Source organism: Anguilla anguilla, chromosome 7 (genome assembly GCF_013347855.1).
Source record: "Anguilla anguilla isolate fAngAng1 chromosome 7, fAngAng1.pri, whole genome shotgun sequence".
Lineage (NCBI taxonomy): Eukaryota > Metazoa > Chordata > Actinopteri > Anguilliformes > Anguillidae > Anguilla > Anguilla anguilla.
The window spans coordinates 40,128,802-40,146,258 of NC_049207.1; the positions used below are offsets into that span (position 1 = coordinate 40,128,802).

At 40.5% G+C, this 17,457-nt stretch overlaps 1 protein-coding gene across 2 annotated transcripts in view; it reads right to left on the bottom strand.

Annotated features, from left to right (window-relative positions):
- Nucleotides 1-1,621: 1,621 nt before the first annotated feature.
- Nucleotides 1,622-17,457, bottom strand: part of gabra4 (gamma-aminobutyric acid type A receptor subunit alpha4) — a 32,592-nt gene continuing 16,756 nt past the window's right edge. For both annotated transcript variants that reach the window (XM_035424437.1, XM_035424438.1), the window contains 2 exons: nt 10,278-10,537; nt 1,622-3,344 (listed from right to left, as the gene is read on the bottom strand). In XM_035424437.1, the coding sequence (XP_035280328.1) occupies nt 2,802-3,344; nt 10,278-10,537 (803 nt within the window). In that variant the 3' untranslated portion in view covers nt 1,622-2,801. The remainder of the gene's footprint in view (nt 3,345-10,277; nt 10,538-17,457) is intronic.

The following is a 17,457-nucleotide window of genomic DNA, read 5'->3' on the forward strand; positions in this document are numbered from 1 at the left end:
CCTGTGCAATGCACATGGCTCTTAAAGGTAAGGAAAAGACATCATTTGATTGGCTATTAATTAATCCAGCTGAACACCACACGCTGATAATATATTGACTATAATCCAGCCCATTTTCCAACTGCGCCGTGCACTTTGATCCGTACTCTTCACGTCTTGTCACAAAAATACCAGCATTCACTAGCCATGCCCAGTGCACCCATGCACAGCATCAATGACTCTGCCCATGCTTTGTGCAACACTGATTCTGGAAAATAGAGTGGGAATGAAAAGTGATAATTGTATTTCCCAAAAAATAGGTCTAAAAATGTTTCACAACTTTGTATTCAGTGCCCCTTTCCATTCATTAGGATAACACTACTAACTGGTGTACTATAGAGCTTTATGAGACTTCATTTTGGGGGGGATTTATTTCTTGAAACATTTGTATTAAATATAAAATAAAATAATTTTATTTTTTTTTTTTTGCATACAATGTAGCTCATTATCTGTGTTGTTTATTTTAGGCATAATTTTTCTCAAGGCTATCAATAATGGAACCTACGATAACTTTCAAAACAGGCTAAAATATGCATGGATATACTATAAAGCAATGGTTTGATTCAGGATCTAAAAATCTTAAAGTGTGTCACAAAACCTTGCGGCTCTGATATTCTGATCCTTAATCCTTGGCCCAGAAAAGTCTAATGCAACCCTCAGTCACACTGCAGCAGGACCAGAGCATTCCAGCACATACCGGCAGAACATTAGCCTTGGCATCATAAATCACCACGCGATCACTCTCCAGGGTTTAGATTTGCTCTGTAATCCTCCGGCTAATTACACATTGCCCGAATGGGCCTGGCAGAAACGGCTGTTTTCAGTTTGCTCTGGAATTGAACCCGAGGACAAGCTGGGTCAACAAGCACTGGCCTCAGCATGTGGCAAGCTCTTTCTTCGTCAGCCCAGATTTATCTGAAATGCTTCACTTTTTAAATATATTTATTTTTATTTATTTTATTTTTTTGGGGGGGAGGGGGGTGGTTAATGCCAATCCTACAGAGGGCCTGCATATTTTTAAGGTGCCCCATCATGTTGCTTTTTGCCACAACAATACCCACATTTTGGCCATAATACTGTACATGAATCAGACTTATTGCGAGCTAACAGAGACCATGTGGCAGTGGCAGAGCCTTTTGACATTTCAGCTTTTGGGTAGTTGATCCAAAGGATGGAATGTTTTGTAAGTTGCCCAAAGCTGGTACTGCATACATTCTCGAGAGGTCTCCCTTTGAAACTGCATGGCATATTATAAATTGTGGCCCTTCTTTCTTTTGTAACACTATAGCACACACTGTGCCTTCTGCAATGGACAGCTACACAACTTACAGAGCTCCTCTTGTTTTCAACTGCTTTTTGCAGATAATAATAATAATAATACTTTCGTACAGAGCCCTTTCTGGAATAATACTATGATACAGGACTTGAAACTACTGCTTGATAATTCAAAACTATACTACCTACAGATGCAACCCTACCATTATAAACTCTCTAAGTGCTAACCAAGGCAAAACCTGCTTATCAGGATGCATGCAATGTGTTTAGGTAGTATGGCTGCTGGCTAAGCAAGACTAGACATGGCTCAAAAAGGAAATTGGTGCTCTTTAATAACCAACTTTTCATGTGTGAATCAGGTTGGGAGTAATCATGTTTTCCCCAGTCACTGCAAAGGTCTTTAATAATCTTTTTTTCCCCCACACTGAAAATGGCCATCAAATGACTTCATTATGTGCGCTGTATATAAAATTTAACATGAAGCAAAAGATGAAACACATCTACAGAACCATTCTCCAGGGATTAACCTCTTCTTCAGTCATTATCCCCTTCTTCAGTCAACCCAAGGAGATGATAAGCTTGTATTTTTGTTGAATTTGTTGTATGCTTCCACTCTCACCGCTGGGCCTCAATTCACAAGACACAGCTGAAGCAAGCATTGACCTCAGACCTGGGAATAATGTAATAGGTCCTGCTTTAACACCTTAATCTTCAGACTACTCCCACGAAACTTAAGCACCAGGCAGTCGGTCAGCACATGAGCTATCATTCACAGAAGGGATATGAAACTTGGCATGAGATAGTGGTGTATCACGCACAAGAGAAAATTAGAGTTAAACTGCAGAAGGGTAATTGATTTAATTTCATGACCCAAAGGGTAAAAAAAAGAAATTACTATGAATTATTATGAATACAATCAAAATATATTGACAGCTTTAAAAATATGATGCAATTTTCAATTGTAATGTTTTTTACTTTTACTTTTTACTTTTTCATAGCGCAAAAGAAAATAACAAAATAGATGTTATATTTCAGCTTTCAACCAATTCCAAGTTCTACTAAACTGCTGCATTAGAATGCATGCTTGTAATCTAACCCTCTCAAAAATAAAGTGTATTGCTGGATTATGATTTGTCATATGCCACCATTATCCGAACACTTCCATTGGAAAATATCTGTAGTATTGTAATTAATACAATTCAAAGTATCTGGAATGTGTTTTTTGTCTTCACATGCTCAACTTCTTTGAACAATATACTGCATACATGTATGCAGCAGGATTACTTGTCTCGGACGTAACTACTGAGGTAACTGTTTTTTGTGTGTTTACCCATTTGATGACACACTCTTCATTTTCAATGTTAAGAAAATTTCAAACATGTCTTATAAACTACAATATATAAGCCCCTAAAGTTTTTTTTATATAACTTGAGAAGAAAATCTTCCGTTTTTGAGAAGAAAGAAAGCAAAACACACAAAGACTGGGATTAGCCATCTCTGGGCTCCATGGTGTCTTTTGACAGGTAGACCACCCAGTATACCATGTTGAAAGCTCCAAAGGACACTGGGAAGAGTATGCGTGCATACTTGTCAATTTTACTGGTGCCGTTGGGTCCCGACGAAGCTCCTGGGGCGGGTTGGGCACCCGTGTCTCCTTTAGCGGCCTGAATGTGCTCCAGCTTCGCCCCTAAGAGACGCTGCAGAGAGGCTGAGCCCACGTACATGTTTGACGGCACGCGCTCACACCCTGTGACTGTCGGGGTCGAGGGCGGGGCCGGGGGCGTGTTCCTGGAAGCCAGCGTGGGTGGGGCTATGCTCGAGTGGCTGAAAGGGTTGGGGCTGGAGTGGGGCTGGGCGGAGGCGGGCACCGTCGTCGCTGCCGTTGCCGAAGGGGCGGAGCCGGCAGGAGTTTGCCTGGCAACCACCGTTGCTCTGCTGCCTCCCGGACCAGTTCTCGGGGTGCTGTTTGAGTCTGCCTGTGTCATCAGGTTCATCCGTTTCCGCAGGTTGCCGTTAGTGTCTGGATTCTGCTGCAGTGGGTCAGAAAATACATTAGTATTAGTTAGTTTCAACCTATGCAGCCTGAAAGTGACTAATTGTAGTATGATGATTCCTGAGACTTCACTTTACAGGGCTTCTCTTACTTATGGTCCAAAGGAATTAATTTGTTAACAAATAGTATTTACCAATTCCTACAATAATTGCACTTAACTTTAAAGTAATTACAGATTGATTAACAGTATCCTTTGGAACTTAGACATGTTTAAGATATAAATTCACACATAGCCAGATCCAAAAAAGGGTTAAATTGTGTGTTGCCAGCTTGAGTCTGGATTTCAACAGCAAGAGGAATTTGGTCTGAGTTCGGAATAATAACATTAGACAAGTGTAACACTGCGCTTTATTTGAGGTAGGGAGGGAGAGAGGGAGGGAGGGAGGGAGAGAGGGAGAGAGATTCTGAGGTCCAAAAGGATCCTTACACTTATTTCCCCACACCATTCTAAAGCCTGCCACTGGGTCAGCATGGGCTCATACTTTCAAATAAAACAGGAATGGAAATCCTTTACTGTCAATAGTGCATTACCATTCCATCAATGACACAAGCCAAGCAATTAAAATAGCAATAGCAGGATATGGTGGCATTTCCACTGCGTGCAGAATAATCTCTTCTATTTTCTAGACCAGAAATAGCACAATGTGCTACCCGTGCATAGTACATTCATCGAAGCAAATGAAATAATGGAATTCGTTCACATCCTAAAGCCAGTCACAGGGTTGACATTGTTTCATCGCTGAAAAGCGATACAACTTGCAGTAAAATATGCAGAAAGCTCAAGGTATTAATATACCGTTTGCTTGCAAGCATTCCCAGTGGTGTTTTACGACCTTGCGGGGTTAATGACGCACATTAAATGATGAACGGGAGTCATCATGGAGATCCCGGTTTACGGCCACCTTGGACACATTGATGTATGGAGTGACACAACCCCAAAGAATATACACCAAAGCACGTCAATAACTCTACATGTGACTCCTCCTCCATGCTCTGCTCCCCCAGTTCTTTGACTCAACATGCCACATAAAAAGCTCATTTGTCATGAACATTAAAATAATGAAGCTGTTCTCCGATTCTGGGAGCTTTCACATGAAGGCAATATTGCTTTGTGTAACACGAGGGCAGTAAAATTGCAAAGAATTGATGAAACATTGACACGCAAATGCAAAATCTATACTGGACTCGGTACTGTTCATCTCCCTGTGGAGCAGATGCAAAAGGCGACAGAGCTGGAGGCACTTGTCAAATATATCCATACATTTTTATGACTTGATCACCATCCTTACAGCCATTTGATGCATTCTGTGTGTAAAACTGCCCACATACAAATGCTCTCTCCGCTATCTTTCTTTATGGTATTAATAATTAAAACATCTTCATATCTTTTTTAACTCCAGTGGGATGGCTGTAAATTTGATGAATTTTTATTTTTATGATTTCCACAATGGTTGATAAGGACAGACAAAGCTGCTGCTTATGAACTAATGATGAACTGTATAATAATACGCCCATCAAACGTATGCACCGTTAACAATTATTAGACTACAAACGAATGTCACTGTGCTAAGGGCATATAAATGCTAAAAAGCAATAAATGTCCTACGTTACCAGGATAAAGAAAAATTAGTTTCTATTTTTTTCCTCACTGTGGTCTTATTTTTCCCAAGATAACACTCAGCCACAATGCTCTATCAGCATGGGTTTTCCAATTAGTCTGAAGGACATTATCTAGTACTATTCACATTTGGGCACATACTACATAGACATTCCTCACAGTAGGCTTAAGCATTGACTACTATCCATCTCAACAATAAATACAGTAAAGGATAAATGTAATTGCTCTCACTGATTAAAACTCCGTCTAAAGATGTAGGGTTTAAAGCTTATATCCTCCAGACACACAGTGATCTATTTCAACACAGCCAGATGATGGTGTCTGACTGTGGAGCGTTGTGTGCAGGAACGATACCAATATCTGTTTCAGAAATGAATGGGGACTGCTTACAGCTCAGCATTGCTCAACTTTCTTCTCACAGCCTGCCATTAGATCCAGAATGAATTTTAAAAATGTGTGAGCATTGATCCGGGTGAAAACACCATTCAAGTCATTCTCAGTTCCCAGGCAATGTTACAGTTGAATGCTGTCACACTTTATGATATTATTTATTGCAAACAACCCAATGAAAACAACAAAGTGATTTATAACTGCTTCGATGAGTATATGAGTGTACAGCGCAGTCCATATTTGAAGAGTGACACAAAGTTATTTGGGTTTTTTGGCTCTGTACTCCAGCACATTGGATTAGTAATGAAACTGTGAATACGAGGTTAAAGTGAGGACTGCCAACTTATATTTGAGGGTATTTACATTCATATCAGGTGGAGCTAGTAGGAATCACAGCCATTTGATTGGATGAATTATGAAGTGTACAGAAACATCTTCTCAGATCCAACCAAATGCCTAAAACACAATGACCCCAAACATACTTCTAAAGCAATCAAGGATTCCTGGGCCAAAAGGTTAAATATTCTTGACTGGCCAAGTCAACTGAATATGCCTTTCACTTGCAGAAGACATGAAGACATAAGGCAAAAATCCCTTGAAACAAACAAGAACTGAAGATGGCTGCAGTACCAGCCTGGCTTCGTGCAGTCACCAAATTCACAGGATTTGCGACCAAGGCATTCATCGAATCCAATGGATTTGCAACTAATTACAAGATATGACCATATTATTTAAGACTATGTTAATGTGTCCAAGTACTTCTGGTCCCTCTAAACTATGTATGAGCACACACACACACACATTTGTGAAACAAGCACTGTGGGAATTGTTTTCTCTCTCTTCAATAAAGCAACTACAAGGTAGTAATTTACTACAAATATGGTGAATGTCTTGCTCATTTATCACAATGTACTTATGGGTGAAAAACCAAAGTGGGGTTTTATCAGTGTTAGTATCTGTCATGTCAGAGTAGATTTGAGAAGCTTCATTTTCTACAGTGTAGAGGAGGGAGGGTTCATACTCCATGCTCCAAGGTATTTGTATGTGGTGTGGTACAAAGATAATTCTGACTATAGGCATGAATGTTGGAAGGGGGGAAAAAATTCAGTGCTGAGTACAGTGAGGATGATACTCTTTGAGGACAAATATTTCTGGAAGAGGTGGCAGTGTTTTTAAAGACTGCTTTTAAGCTAAAAGCCTAGGTTGTTCATGCTTACAGTACTTCTTTATAGCATGGAACTGATCTTCAATATGACACTTTAATTGGCTTAAATTGGAATCTGAATAGAAATTCTGTACTGTAAAAAAATAAATAAAACTATGAAATATTCAGTAAGCCATGGTGCATTGTGTTTTATTGCAAAAAATAAGTTAATTAATTAATAAACCCACCACTTACATTTTCTGTATGAATGGGCTGTACTGACTTCATTAAGTCACTAGAGATACATTTGCTGGTATTTACATTAGATCACATTACAAGCATTTAGCAGAAGCTTATCTAGAGTGAATTACACAACATTTTACATAGCATTTACATTGTATCCATTTGTACAGCTGGATATACACTGAAGTAATGCAGGTTAAGTACCTTGCTCAAGGGTACAACGGCAGTGTCGTACCTGGGAATCGAGCCTGCAACCTTTAGGTTCCCTAGCCATTATACTACTTACTTATTTTTGTTGCAAAACACAATGCACCATGGTAAATGGTAAATGGACTGCATTTATATAGCGCTTTTATCCAAAGCGCTTTACAATTGATGCCTCTCATTCGCCAGAGCAGTTAGGGGTTAGGGGTTAGGGGTTAGGGGTTAGGTGTCTTGCTCAAGGACACTTCGACATGCCCAGGGCGGGGTTTGAACTGGCATCCCTCCGACTGCCAGACAATCGGTCTTACCTCCTGAGCTATGTCGCCCCATATGCCTACTGATGCCAACGTCAACAGCGCAAGAAATGGTAGGCGTTTCTCTTTTGTGCAAACGGCAATCTGGTGCCAGGCTTACTTTCATTTTATTAATTCTTTTTTTACAGTACAGAATTTCTATTCAGATTCCAATTTAAGCTAATTAAAGTGTCATATTGAAGATCAGTTCCATGCTATTAAGAACTGGAACCACTAAAAGTGGACCTGCAAGTACCATAAAAAAAAACTTTATTTTTTAAAATTACATTTTAGAACAGAATCCAAGGAGTGTACCTGTTTTCATGTACGTCAGACTAAGGTTTAAGGATTTGTTTTACTGTATTGTCATCTTAAATTTGCATTTTAAATGCATGTCTGTATGTATATGTGCTACTTTCTTGACCAGGTCTACATTGAAAAAGAGAACAATCTCAATGGGGCTCAATGCGGCCCCTTCCAATGCATATTTGTCTGTCTCTAATCTGTGTGGTGGCCAGAATGGGGTAATTATGGGGAGTCACTCAAATCATTGAGTTCAGGCAACATACAGCCTATATTTTTCAGAAACAACTTTTGCTCTGATTTTACTGTCCCAGTACTTTTGACAACACCGTAACATTAGATTTCTGATTCACTCAAATCGTTAGTTAATTGATCTGAGTGAGCGGTGAGCAGTTATTCGCAGTGAGTGGCAATAAGGTACTCATAGAGGTCTGTGCTTAAGATTGATTTTGAAACTCTAACAGTAGATGTGATATAAGTGACTGACACACTCTTACAGAAAACGATTATTTTATTGCTGCCAAAGGGGGTTCTACAAGCTACTGGAATGTGAGGTGCACCTATTTTTTCAGAGAAGGCTTCTGCAGGTTGATTATTTTTGAATGAATAATTAAGATTTTATTGTTCATTAGCTGTGTCAGTTTAGCATTAGCATTAGCCACAGATCAGCTCTGATTAAATGTCGTATGCCTACTGATGCCAACGTCAACAGCGCAAGAAATGGTAGGCGTTTCTCTTTTGTGCAAACGGCAATCTGGTGCCAGGCTACACACCACAGTCAGCGATAGGTACCCATCCCCCGCCTCCCCGGGGCGGGTTAGAGAGAACAGGCACACAACATAATTTTTTTTCATCGTCCATGTGAACAGAGATTACGTGACAGCAGCAAATCTGCATCGAGGCATCCCAGACTGATATGTCACTCGGGTCATATAGGTAATGGAACAGTACATATGGTAGGGTGGAAGGGCAAGTCAGATGTATGGTGTGTGTACAGAGGAGATGTGAAAATGGTTTTACCCCAAGCTGTTTTCAGTGTTTTCTCTACAGAAGCAAGTAAGTTTTTTTCTGCTGAGAAATTCCTTACATTTTTTAATAGAAATGATTGAAAAAAGGTATGATCAAAATCCGTATTAGAATAATTGCACTTTGCACTGCGTTTTTACGACCCTGTAGTGTCTGATGCTAATGACTGAAATACTAATGATATAATAACAGACTGAAACATGAAATGATTGACCAAGTAACTCACTGATAAACGAATGGTTAATCTGCAGCATAGAACATAAAATAAAAATGCAAGAACAAACTGGCACTCGTGAATTTTGCTTAGGCAACACCAGACATTGCACCCCATCAAGTCAGGCTAAAGTTGCAAAATGCAGATATGGAAAAAGCAGGTGCAATGTGGTAAATGACATCGGCATTGTGCGCTCGACCCCAAGAAATTAATTCTGCATAGGGCCGGTGTGGTTACCATGGCAACCCATTAATCTAACAAATTGCCCCTGGCATAAAACCACAGCAGGTGAGGATACGTACCTTCAGGTTTCCAGGCGCTACTCTTGCCACTATTGCAGCGTTTACCTTATACTGACCGTATGCACTAATCAAAATCCTCATAGGCGTGGTGGAGTACTGACTGTGATGTACAAGGCAGCATTAACAGATTAATTTGGCATAAACCACAGCCCACTCTGCTCACAGTCTGCATCAAGCTGAGAGTGATGAATAATAAATGTTATATAAATATAATTTTCTTCTCATTAAAACCGGCCTAAAATAAACCCTCAGACCATGCATATGGTATATTTTGCAATTTCCAGACAATAGCCTAGAGAGAGCAGCTTTGGGAATGCCTGCAGTGATGATAACATTGTAAATAATGCCAATGGGGTGATTAGGCACTTTATGTTTGGCCCCTCTGAGATGCATAACTGTTTTACGCAGTGCAAAACCATGAAAAAACGAACTCCCATGCACGCAGGACATTTCTTAATCGAATTAAGTGGTCCGCGGCTCAGAGCTCTCTCTTCCACACTGTATAATGCAGTGCGAGCAGACTGAAGTGGGACATCTTGGCTACAAGTTTACACGCCTCAGAGCTTTGGAGATGCACTTCAGCAATGCAAGAAAGGGTAAGGGTTTTATTTTTCGCAGACACAGGCAGACTGATGTCTCTCAGACGTCCCCTCGCACAACCCAGAGCCGAAAGCAGGCCGCAGCCTGGACATGCAGCTTATGGCTTAATGGCACCAGCACCGAAACACAGGGAGTTGCTCAGAATGGGGGGGGGGGGGGGGGGGGGGTAAGGAGAGAGTGAGAGAAAAAGGAAGGGAGGTGATGGGCACTGGCAGCCACCCTGCCAGCACAGAGGACAAGGCATGTTAAAGTCGCCACTCTGTTGTGCGACCATCACTTCTGGTCAAAGCAACAGATGTGCTGTTCTTCAATCTGGCATAGGACCAACTGTCACCTCACACTTAACTCAGCATGCACATCCTATATCAAATAATTACCCCTTTCTGGCCACCACACAGATACCAAAGGCAAATGCCTGCCCAGGTTCTCTACACTCAAATGTCTCAACTGTCTGTGGATGTCTGTTGGTAGGTTCAGCTTCTTCAGCAGAGCAGATTTGATTGGCATATCAATTGGCTACCTGTCATACTGACTGAATGGCCAGCCCCACGAGGAGCTTTGACTAGCGCTCACCTGCAACACCTCTTCGCCGTCGCTGGCCTGCTTCACCGGCGTAGCCTTGGGGGCTGGGGGGCATTTGGCCTGCTTCCTCTTGGCCCTCTCCACCTGCGCATTGGTGAAGTAGTTGACGGCGGCGAACTCGATGAGGGCGGAGAAAACGAAGGCGAAGCAGACGGCGATGAACCAGTCCATGGCGGTGGCATAGGAGACTTTGGGCAGCGAGTGGCGGGCGCTGATGCTCAGGGTGGTCATCGTCAGCACGGTCGTGATCCCTAAAAAGGTGGCGGTAGAGCGAAGACACCACGGATTGACGTTAACTCAGGTTGCATCATGGGTATCGTTCTAGCTCGCTCGACTATCATTACATTACATCAGGAGCTTGAAGACTAGCAGGTTCCCTGGAGAAATCGAGAGTTGTAGAAAACTATCCTAAGGGGAACCGTTTTTCTTGTTTGGAAGAGCAGACTAATGCACACTCCCAGCAGACATCCTTTTAGCAAGGCTGATTTATAAATGGCCAATCTGTTCAAGTTTTCATTCATTCAGAGAACTCTTTAATCATCATAGGAAAAGCCAACTGGAAAACAAAAGGTCAAACAACCCATGCGTTCACTGACCCAGTATGACTTCATTAAAAGGCTCAGAAATTAATTGAATTTAAGTCATTAGAGTATTAGTTAAAATCACAATTGCAAAATGCACAAATGCTTGAATAAGTGCACATTGAGTCCAACAATATCAGTAGATTTGCATCCATAGTGATAATTATTCTTATTCTTATTATTATTATTTACAATAATGCAGGACATGACTGGAATTAAATCTATGGAAATGCGAGTCTGATGAAACAGACATTAAAAACATAATTTTAAATTGCTATGTTAAGGGGTCTTATCATATTTCAGCTATGGTGACTATCTTCTCTTTTTCAACAGGAAAATGTGTTCAATTATGATGAAAATCACTTGAATGAAACATACTTCTCGGCGTGTCTATGTCTCCATGAAATATGAATTTGCCGAGCGTTTGCATCAACGATGGTGTAATGAACACAGTTAAACATAGCACTTCGGTTTATATTATTTGCGTATATTAAATTTGGCTCAGTATTGTTCATGTGTGTTTTCATACGGTCATTCAAAATGACATTTTCAAATAATACCCTCTCATTAAGTCCCTTTGAAAAAAGGAATAGGTGCCTCTGACCTTTAAGATATTAAATCTATAGTGACGGGAGAATTTAATCATCGAGATGTGCGAGTGGAACTATGTACAACGCTTTTTATGTAATTGAAAATGTGTGTGGATGGGAGACTCCGGGTTGCCCTGTCCTAGCCCTAAATAACTGAAACCACTGATCTACACATTACTGTTATGGAGTCGTTCCTATTATTGCTGTGGGAAGTGGACGTTCTGTAGCTGATTAGGGCCTGCATTGTAAAACCCAGTGTTAATTAGATTTGCGGTCCAACACCTGGCAAACTGCAGCTGCAGTGGAATTCCAGAGTCAAGTTTTATCCTACCAGGCCCTTTGCAATTACTGAGCTCTTCACTGCTCTCTTTTTTTTCTTAATGATGCTCCAAACTGTTCATTTTGGTAAGCATAAGGTTTGCTCTATGACCCTGATGCTTTTTTTCTTTTTTTTTTTTAATCTTCTTGTTTCTCAGCCTCATTTTGGCTTTGTTGACTTTCACTGGCACAACTCTGGTCCTCATGTTGACAAACACTAATGGCAGACTCCAAAGTCAATCAAAAGCATAGAATCAAGGTTAGCCACTAAAAGGTCTTATACTTGCATTAAGGAAACAATTGAACACACCGGATTAATCAGAAACAACTTTGAAGCCATTTGTCCCAAATACTATGGTGCCCTGAAATGGGAGGCCTAATAAAATAAAAATACCCTTTAAAGGTCCAGTAATCTGAAATGTGAATTCTTTGCGGATGAGTTGTCTTAATACTTTTTTTTGCATTCATATATGGCCGAGAAATATTTTTAAATGATTTTTGCAAAAAAAATAAAATAAAAAATGATATAAAAGCCTGTGCCAAAATTGACTTGCTTATCCCCCTTGGCCAAATGCCAGGTTTTCAGTGGGCGGGGTTCACTGGGTGTTGCGTAACAAAGACCTGAAGTCTTTTCTACATGTAATGAGTAAATGATGTTCTTGACACTTTTTTGTGGGTAAGGCAAGCTAAGTTGAAAATGCCTAAACATTTCCCCTTCTCTGGATGTGGAGAGAGTAATAAGCTTTTTTCTTTTCTCAAAATTAAAAGACCTCCAAGAAGTGGGTTTTATTTATGGATCCCACAGGCACTACAATATTACAATAATCTCTAAAAATTACAATTTTGCAGTGCCCATTCTCACCTGGAACTTGTGGCTAGTGAAAATTAAATAGCTTTCAAGCATAGACATGTTTAATCAAAGACATTCTTTATTTGGCTGTAATGACTGGAGTTTGATACTGCTATCGAGTCTAATGTTAGTGTACAGTAGCTCGGTGTTACAACATTATTACACATTGAATGATCTTCAGGTTTAACTATACGACTGTAAAGCCTAGTTTAATTTGCTTTCTTTCTGGTAAGGTTACTGCTCTAATTGGCTCTAAACTAGCCATCGATGAGGAATGCTTCACACATAACCAGTCTTATGGATATGAATGCTAATTAGCGCAGGATACACGCCAAAAAATGTCCTTGTTTACTGAACAATAATCTAATAGTGTTTATTAGAACTGAATAGCTATAATTTGGTTAAATACCTGAAAGATTTATTAAGAAGGCAATCAATTGTCACTTCTGGGGAATATGACCACAGTCTGAATCCAGTTGCCTGGACTTTTAATGAAGGCCGAGAATCAAAACTTTAACACTTGTTCCCCCAGAATGGGAGGACTATGTATAAAAAGGACTGCAAGTCCTACCCAGTTCCCAATATTGATGCAAATGTCCAAAAATTAAAGCTGATAGTCTCAACTTTTACCGCATTGTCATTGTTTCATTTCATTTCAGATCCAATACACTGGAGTAGAGCCAAAACAACAAAAAATATGTCACTGTCCAAATACTTAAATTTTTGAAATTCATATCTGTCAACATGCAGACTTATACAGTATGTTTAAGGCAAGGTGTGATCATGATTTCCAGCACTGTTTTCTATTTGATCAACATGGACCAGTGTGGGATAAAGCATCTGGGAAGGAAACTGAAGGACATCTTTCCTTGTTCATTTAATACTAACGGACTATAAGCAAATGTTGAAATCCCCACATAATTAATTCACAAATGCAACATAACAAACCTCTGAAAATGGTAAAATCCCAGTTTATACAGGGGTATCTAATAATCTCAATATTACCATTTTGGTAGCACATAATTCCTGAATAATGTATCACTTGATAATCATTTTGGTCTTAAGAAATCCTCAGATAAGCTTGCGGTCTAGATACAACAGGGATTGTTAACTCCCAAGAATATAATTTTATGATGGCCTCAAAAATTCACAGCACAAAATGGCTCTTTTGGTGGGTTTTGCTTAACACTGCTTAATACCACATCACCATGCTCTTGATTAAATCTTATCCCAAGTCACAAAGTATTATCTCAGATGCTCAAACGCCTCTGGAGAACAGGAGCTTTTATTGCTGTCAAGAGTTGCTTTACAACATCATAACCTTCCAACTGTATTAAATTGAGCACTTTAGAAGCAATCATAGTTCAAGTGATTTTCATGAAAAAGATTTACCTTGTATAACCTTGGTCATCCGAGGCACTCACTATACTCATCAAATAGTGAAAATGTCTCGTTTCAAGTCTAAGTCATCAGCTAATTAGCTGACTGTGGCATTCAGTCTGCTGTAGAAGCGGATTGGTCTCAGCTGCCCCGGCTGGTGGAGACAGCACACGTATCTGGGTTGCATTAACTAATCAGCCCAGGTGCTTAAAGGTGTGTTCCTCTCCACAGTTTGGGGCCGAGACTGGGAGCACACACAGAGAGGGAGAGCGTGTTTTGAGTTTTGAGTTTTGAGTTTTGAGTTTTGAGTTTTGAGTTTTGAGTTTTGAGTTTTGAGTTTTGAGTTTTGAGTTTTGAGTTTTGAGTTTTGAGTTTTGAGTTTTGAGTTTTGAGTTTTGAGTTTTGAGTTTTGAGTTACTACAAGACAGAGAAAGTAATCTGCGGCAGAAAAGTTGGAGGAGCAGGTCAGGTGAAAATCTGGCCAACTACAAGCATGGAACTGAAAAGTTTCTTCTCTGTTTTCTTTTCTTTTGTCTTTGTTATTTTAGTTTGTGTTAGTTAATTGTTTTTGCCTCGGACCTGTGCAAGAGAAGGGTGAAGGTGTTGGTTTATTTGATTTTGTGTTGTGGGTACGCTCTCTCTCTATGCAACCAATGGTGTTTTCCAAAACTGATGCATCTCCCTCCCAGGGGTGTCACGCTGGCATGTGACACTATGTACCAACGATGTCCACAGTGGCAGGGCATGGTTAGCTTGGACCCAAATGTGATAACATGGGTTTAAGCCAGCCAGCATTCCTTGGGTTACTTGTACACTAGCTCCTCCCAGTGATGTGTCCGGTGACCACAGGCTTGTCAGCTATGCTCAAAGAAGAAACAGCTCTCCTCCAATCAGTGATGACTCTCTCATTTGCTATGGTTTGACCTCCAGGGTGTAAAACAGTGACTCTAACACAACTGTACTGGGGGAGTATCCTTGGGCTGTAGTACAGGTATGGATCATATTGCAGTGACCAATGTAGCATATGGGGTAGTTAACAGAATTTGAGATCAATATGGAAGAATAAGGAAAAACAAGTTTTAAAATAAGGTTTATATTCATCAAAATGAATATAAATGTAGATATATCCAGTAGATCATACAAAAAAATAAATAAACGTGTGTAACACTGCTGCAAAATGAATGTGGAAACTGTGTAATTTGCCTTGGATATGGGCATTTGTGAAGCACATGCATTCCACCATAGTAATAGTAATAGTGTATTGTCAGAGGTACTTGCTAGCATTATTATCATTAGCCTGCATTAGCAACACTATGTAAATGCACAACCTGTATCAACATCAGCTCAATTATCCTTTCTGTTTATGGCTTCTTGAAAACGTGTCCTGCACCAGCCACTAGAAGGTAACATTTTTCTTCCAACCAGCAAAGATTCAAGTCTTGATTCTGCATCTTTCAGTAATATGGCTGGTAAGAAAATAAATCCTATATTCTCAAAATTTCATAACGGTTGCATACTCCTCCAACAGCACCCTGGCTCAGCTCTGATATCCATTCGCCCCACAGCGTTATCTCACAAACCTTTTAATTCCAGCCACCGACGCAAAAGACTTGTCCTATAAAATATGAAATACGGTTCCATCCATCGAGGACAAAATGATATATCTTGAAATGCAGCTGTGGTGGAGGTGAAAAAAGGTAACCTGTCATATTTCCAAAAATGACATCCTTTGGGACCAGGTGTATGACCCTTGTCGGCAGCCATTAAGGTAGAGACCTCTATTACACTCCCTTAAATGGTTTTGAGGCAGTATCCTTTTTTTTCAAGGTAGTCACTTACACAACAGCCACACCACAAGTAATCATGGTGCTGAGCAACTTAATATGGTTTCACTGCTCCTTTGGTTTGTGTGATGTCAACACTGAGTAGTGCCTCCAGATGGCCTTGTTATAAATGAGAAAGAAAGGGGTTCTTTGCATGACCAAAATTCTAAAATGAATTGGCTATGCCTGACAACCCAAGATACCTTTTTTTCCTGAACTGTATTATGCAAAAATGAAAAGTCTGCTGCCAACTGCTAGATTTGTCAATTATTCTTCAAAATCGTGCAAAAAGCGATATAAATTCTCTTTAGCTTTGTCTCATGAGTAATGCAGACACATTTTGGGCTGCAGCAGGAAAGGGTACCAGAAAGTAAAAAATGAATTTCTGTTCTCACGCCAAAGTGTCCATTGTCAAAGCCATGTTTGCCTATACAAGGTGGGGGAATTAGCCAATGACTTCACAGGTACTATTTTTTTTCCTCAATTAAATACATTATATAACATTTGTAGTGGGAAAGGGTATCAGAATGTAAAAAATGAATTTCTGTTCTCATGCCAGAGTGTACATTCACAAAGTCAAAGCCATGTTTGGCTATGCAAGGTGGGGGAATTAGATAATTACAATCACAGTGTGTCCAAATAAGAGGTAACTTTTGTTATATTAGCAAATAGTTACACAACGGTGAAGAGGAAATCCGTGTATGCTATATATAAAGAATAACCTCTAACCAGCAAGCATGAAATGGACATGTTCTCGGTCCTGGTTTGATTGCAACAAAATCACTGATCATCCATGACCACTAGAAGTGATTACTCTCAATGGTGTGGAGAGGAATTTGCGCTACGATGACCTATGAATGACTGCGTCAGCTGCGCGAGTGGAGCTGTCCTCCTGCACAATGACTGTGTCAGCTGCGCGAGTGGAGCTGTCCTCCTGCACAATGACTGCGTCAGCTGCGCGAGTGGAGCTGTCCTACTGCGTAATGACTGCGTCAGCTGCGCGAGTGGAGCCATTCTCCTGCACAATGACTGCGTCAGCTGCGCGAGTGGAGCTGTCCTCCTGCACAATGACTGCGTCAGCTGCACGAGTGGAGCTGTCCTCTTGCGCAATGACTGCATCAGCTGCGCAAGTGGAGCCGTCCTCCTGCACAATGAATGCGTCAGCTGCGCGAGTGAAGCCATTCTCCTGCGCAATGACTGCGTAAACTGCGCGAGTGAAACCATTGTCCTGCGCAATGACTGCGTCAGCGGCACGAGTGAATCATCAGCTGGTGTGAATACAGACCAAAAAGGGGAGCCGGCTGCACACAGACCCAAGGGTGCGCTTGCCAGTACACACTCTTCTCCATTGACGCAATCAGGAGAACATTGGGGTGGAAATATAAAACTGGAGCAAAAATATAAAATATGAGAAGAAAATATTTGTCCCAGAAATAAAAATAAATGAATACCTACATTTATACTGCCCTCCGCTTCTACGTCTTATGTATCCCACAATGCATTTGAGGCCACTTTCTGTTCAAATTCTCTGACCGAAGGCAGTCACATTTTCTGCCTCATTACTATTACTATGATGGTATTTATGTGCTTCACAAATGCCCATATTCAAGGCAAATCACATAGCTTCCA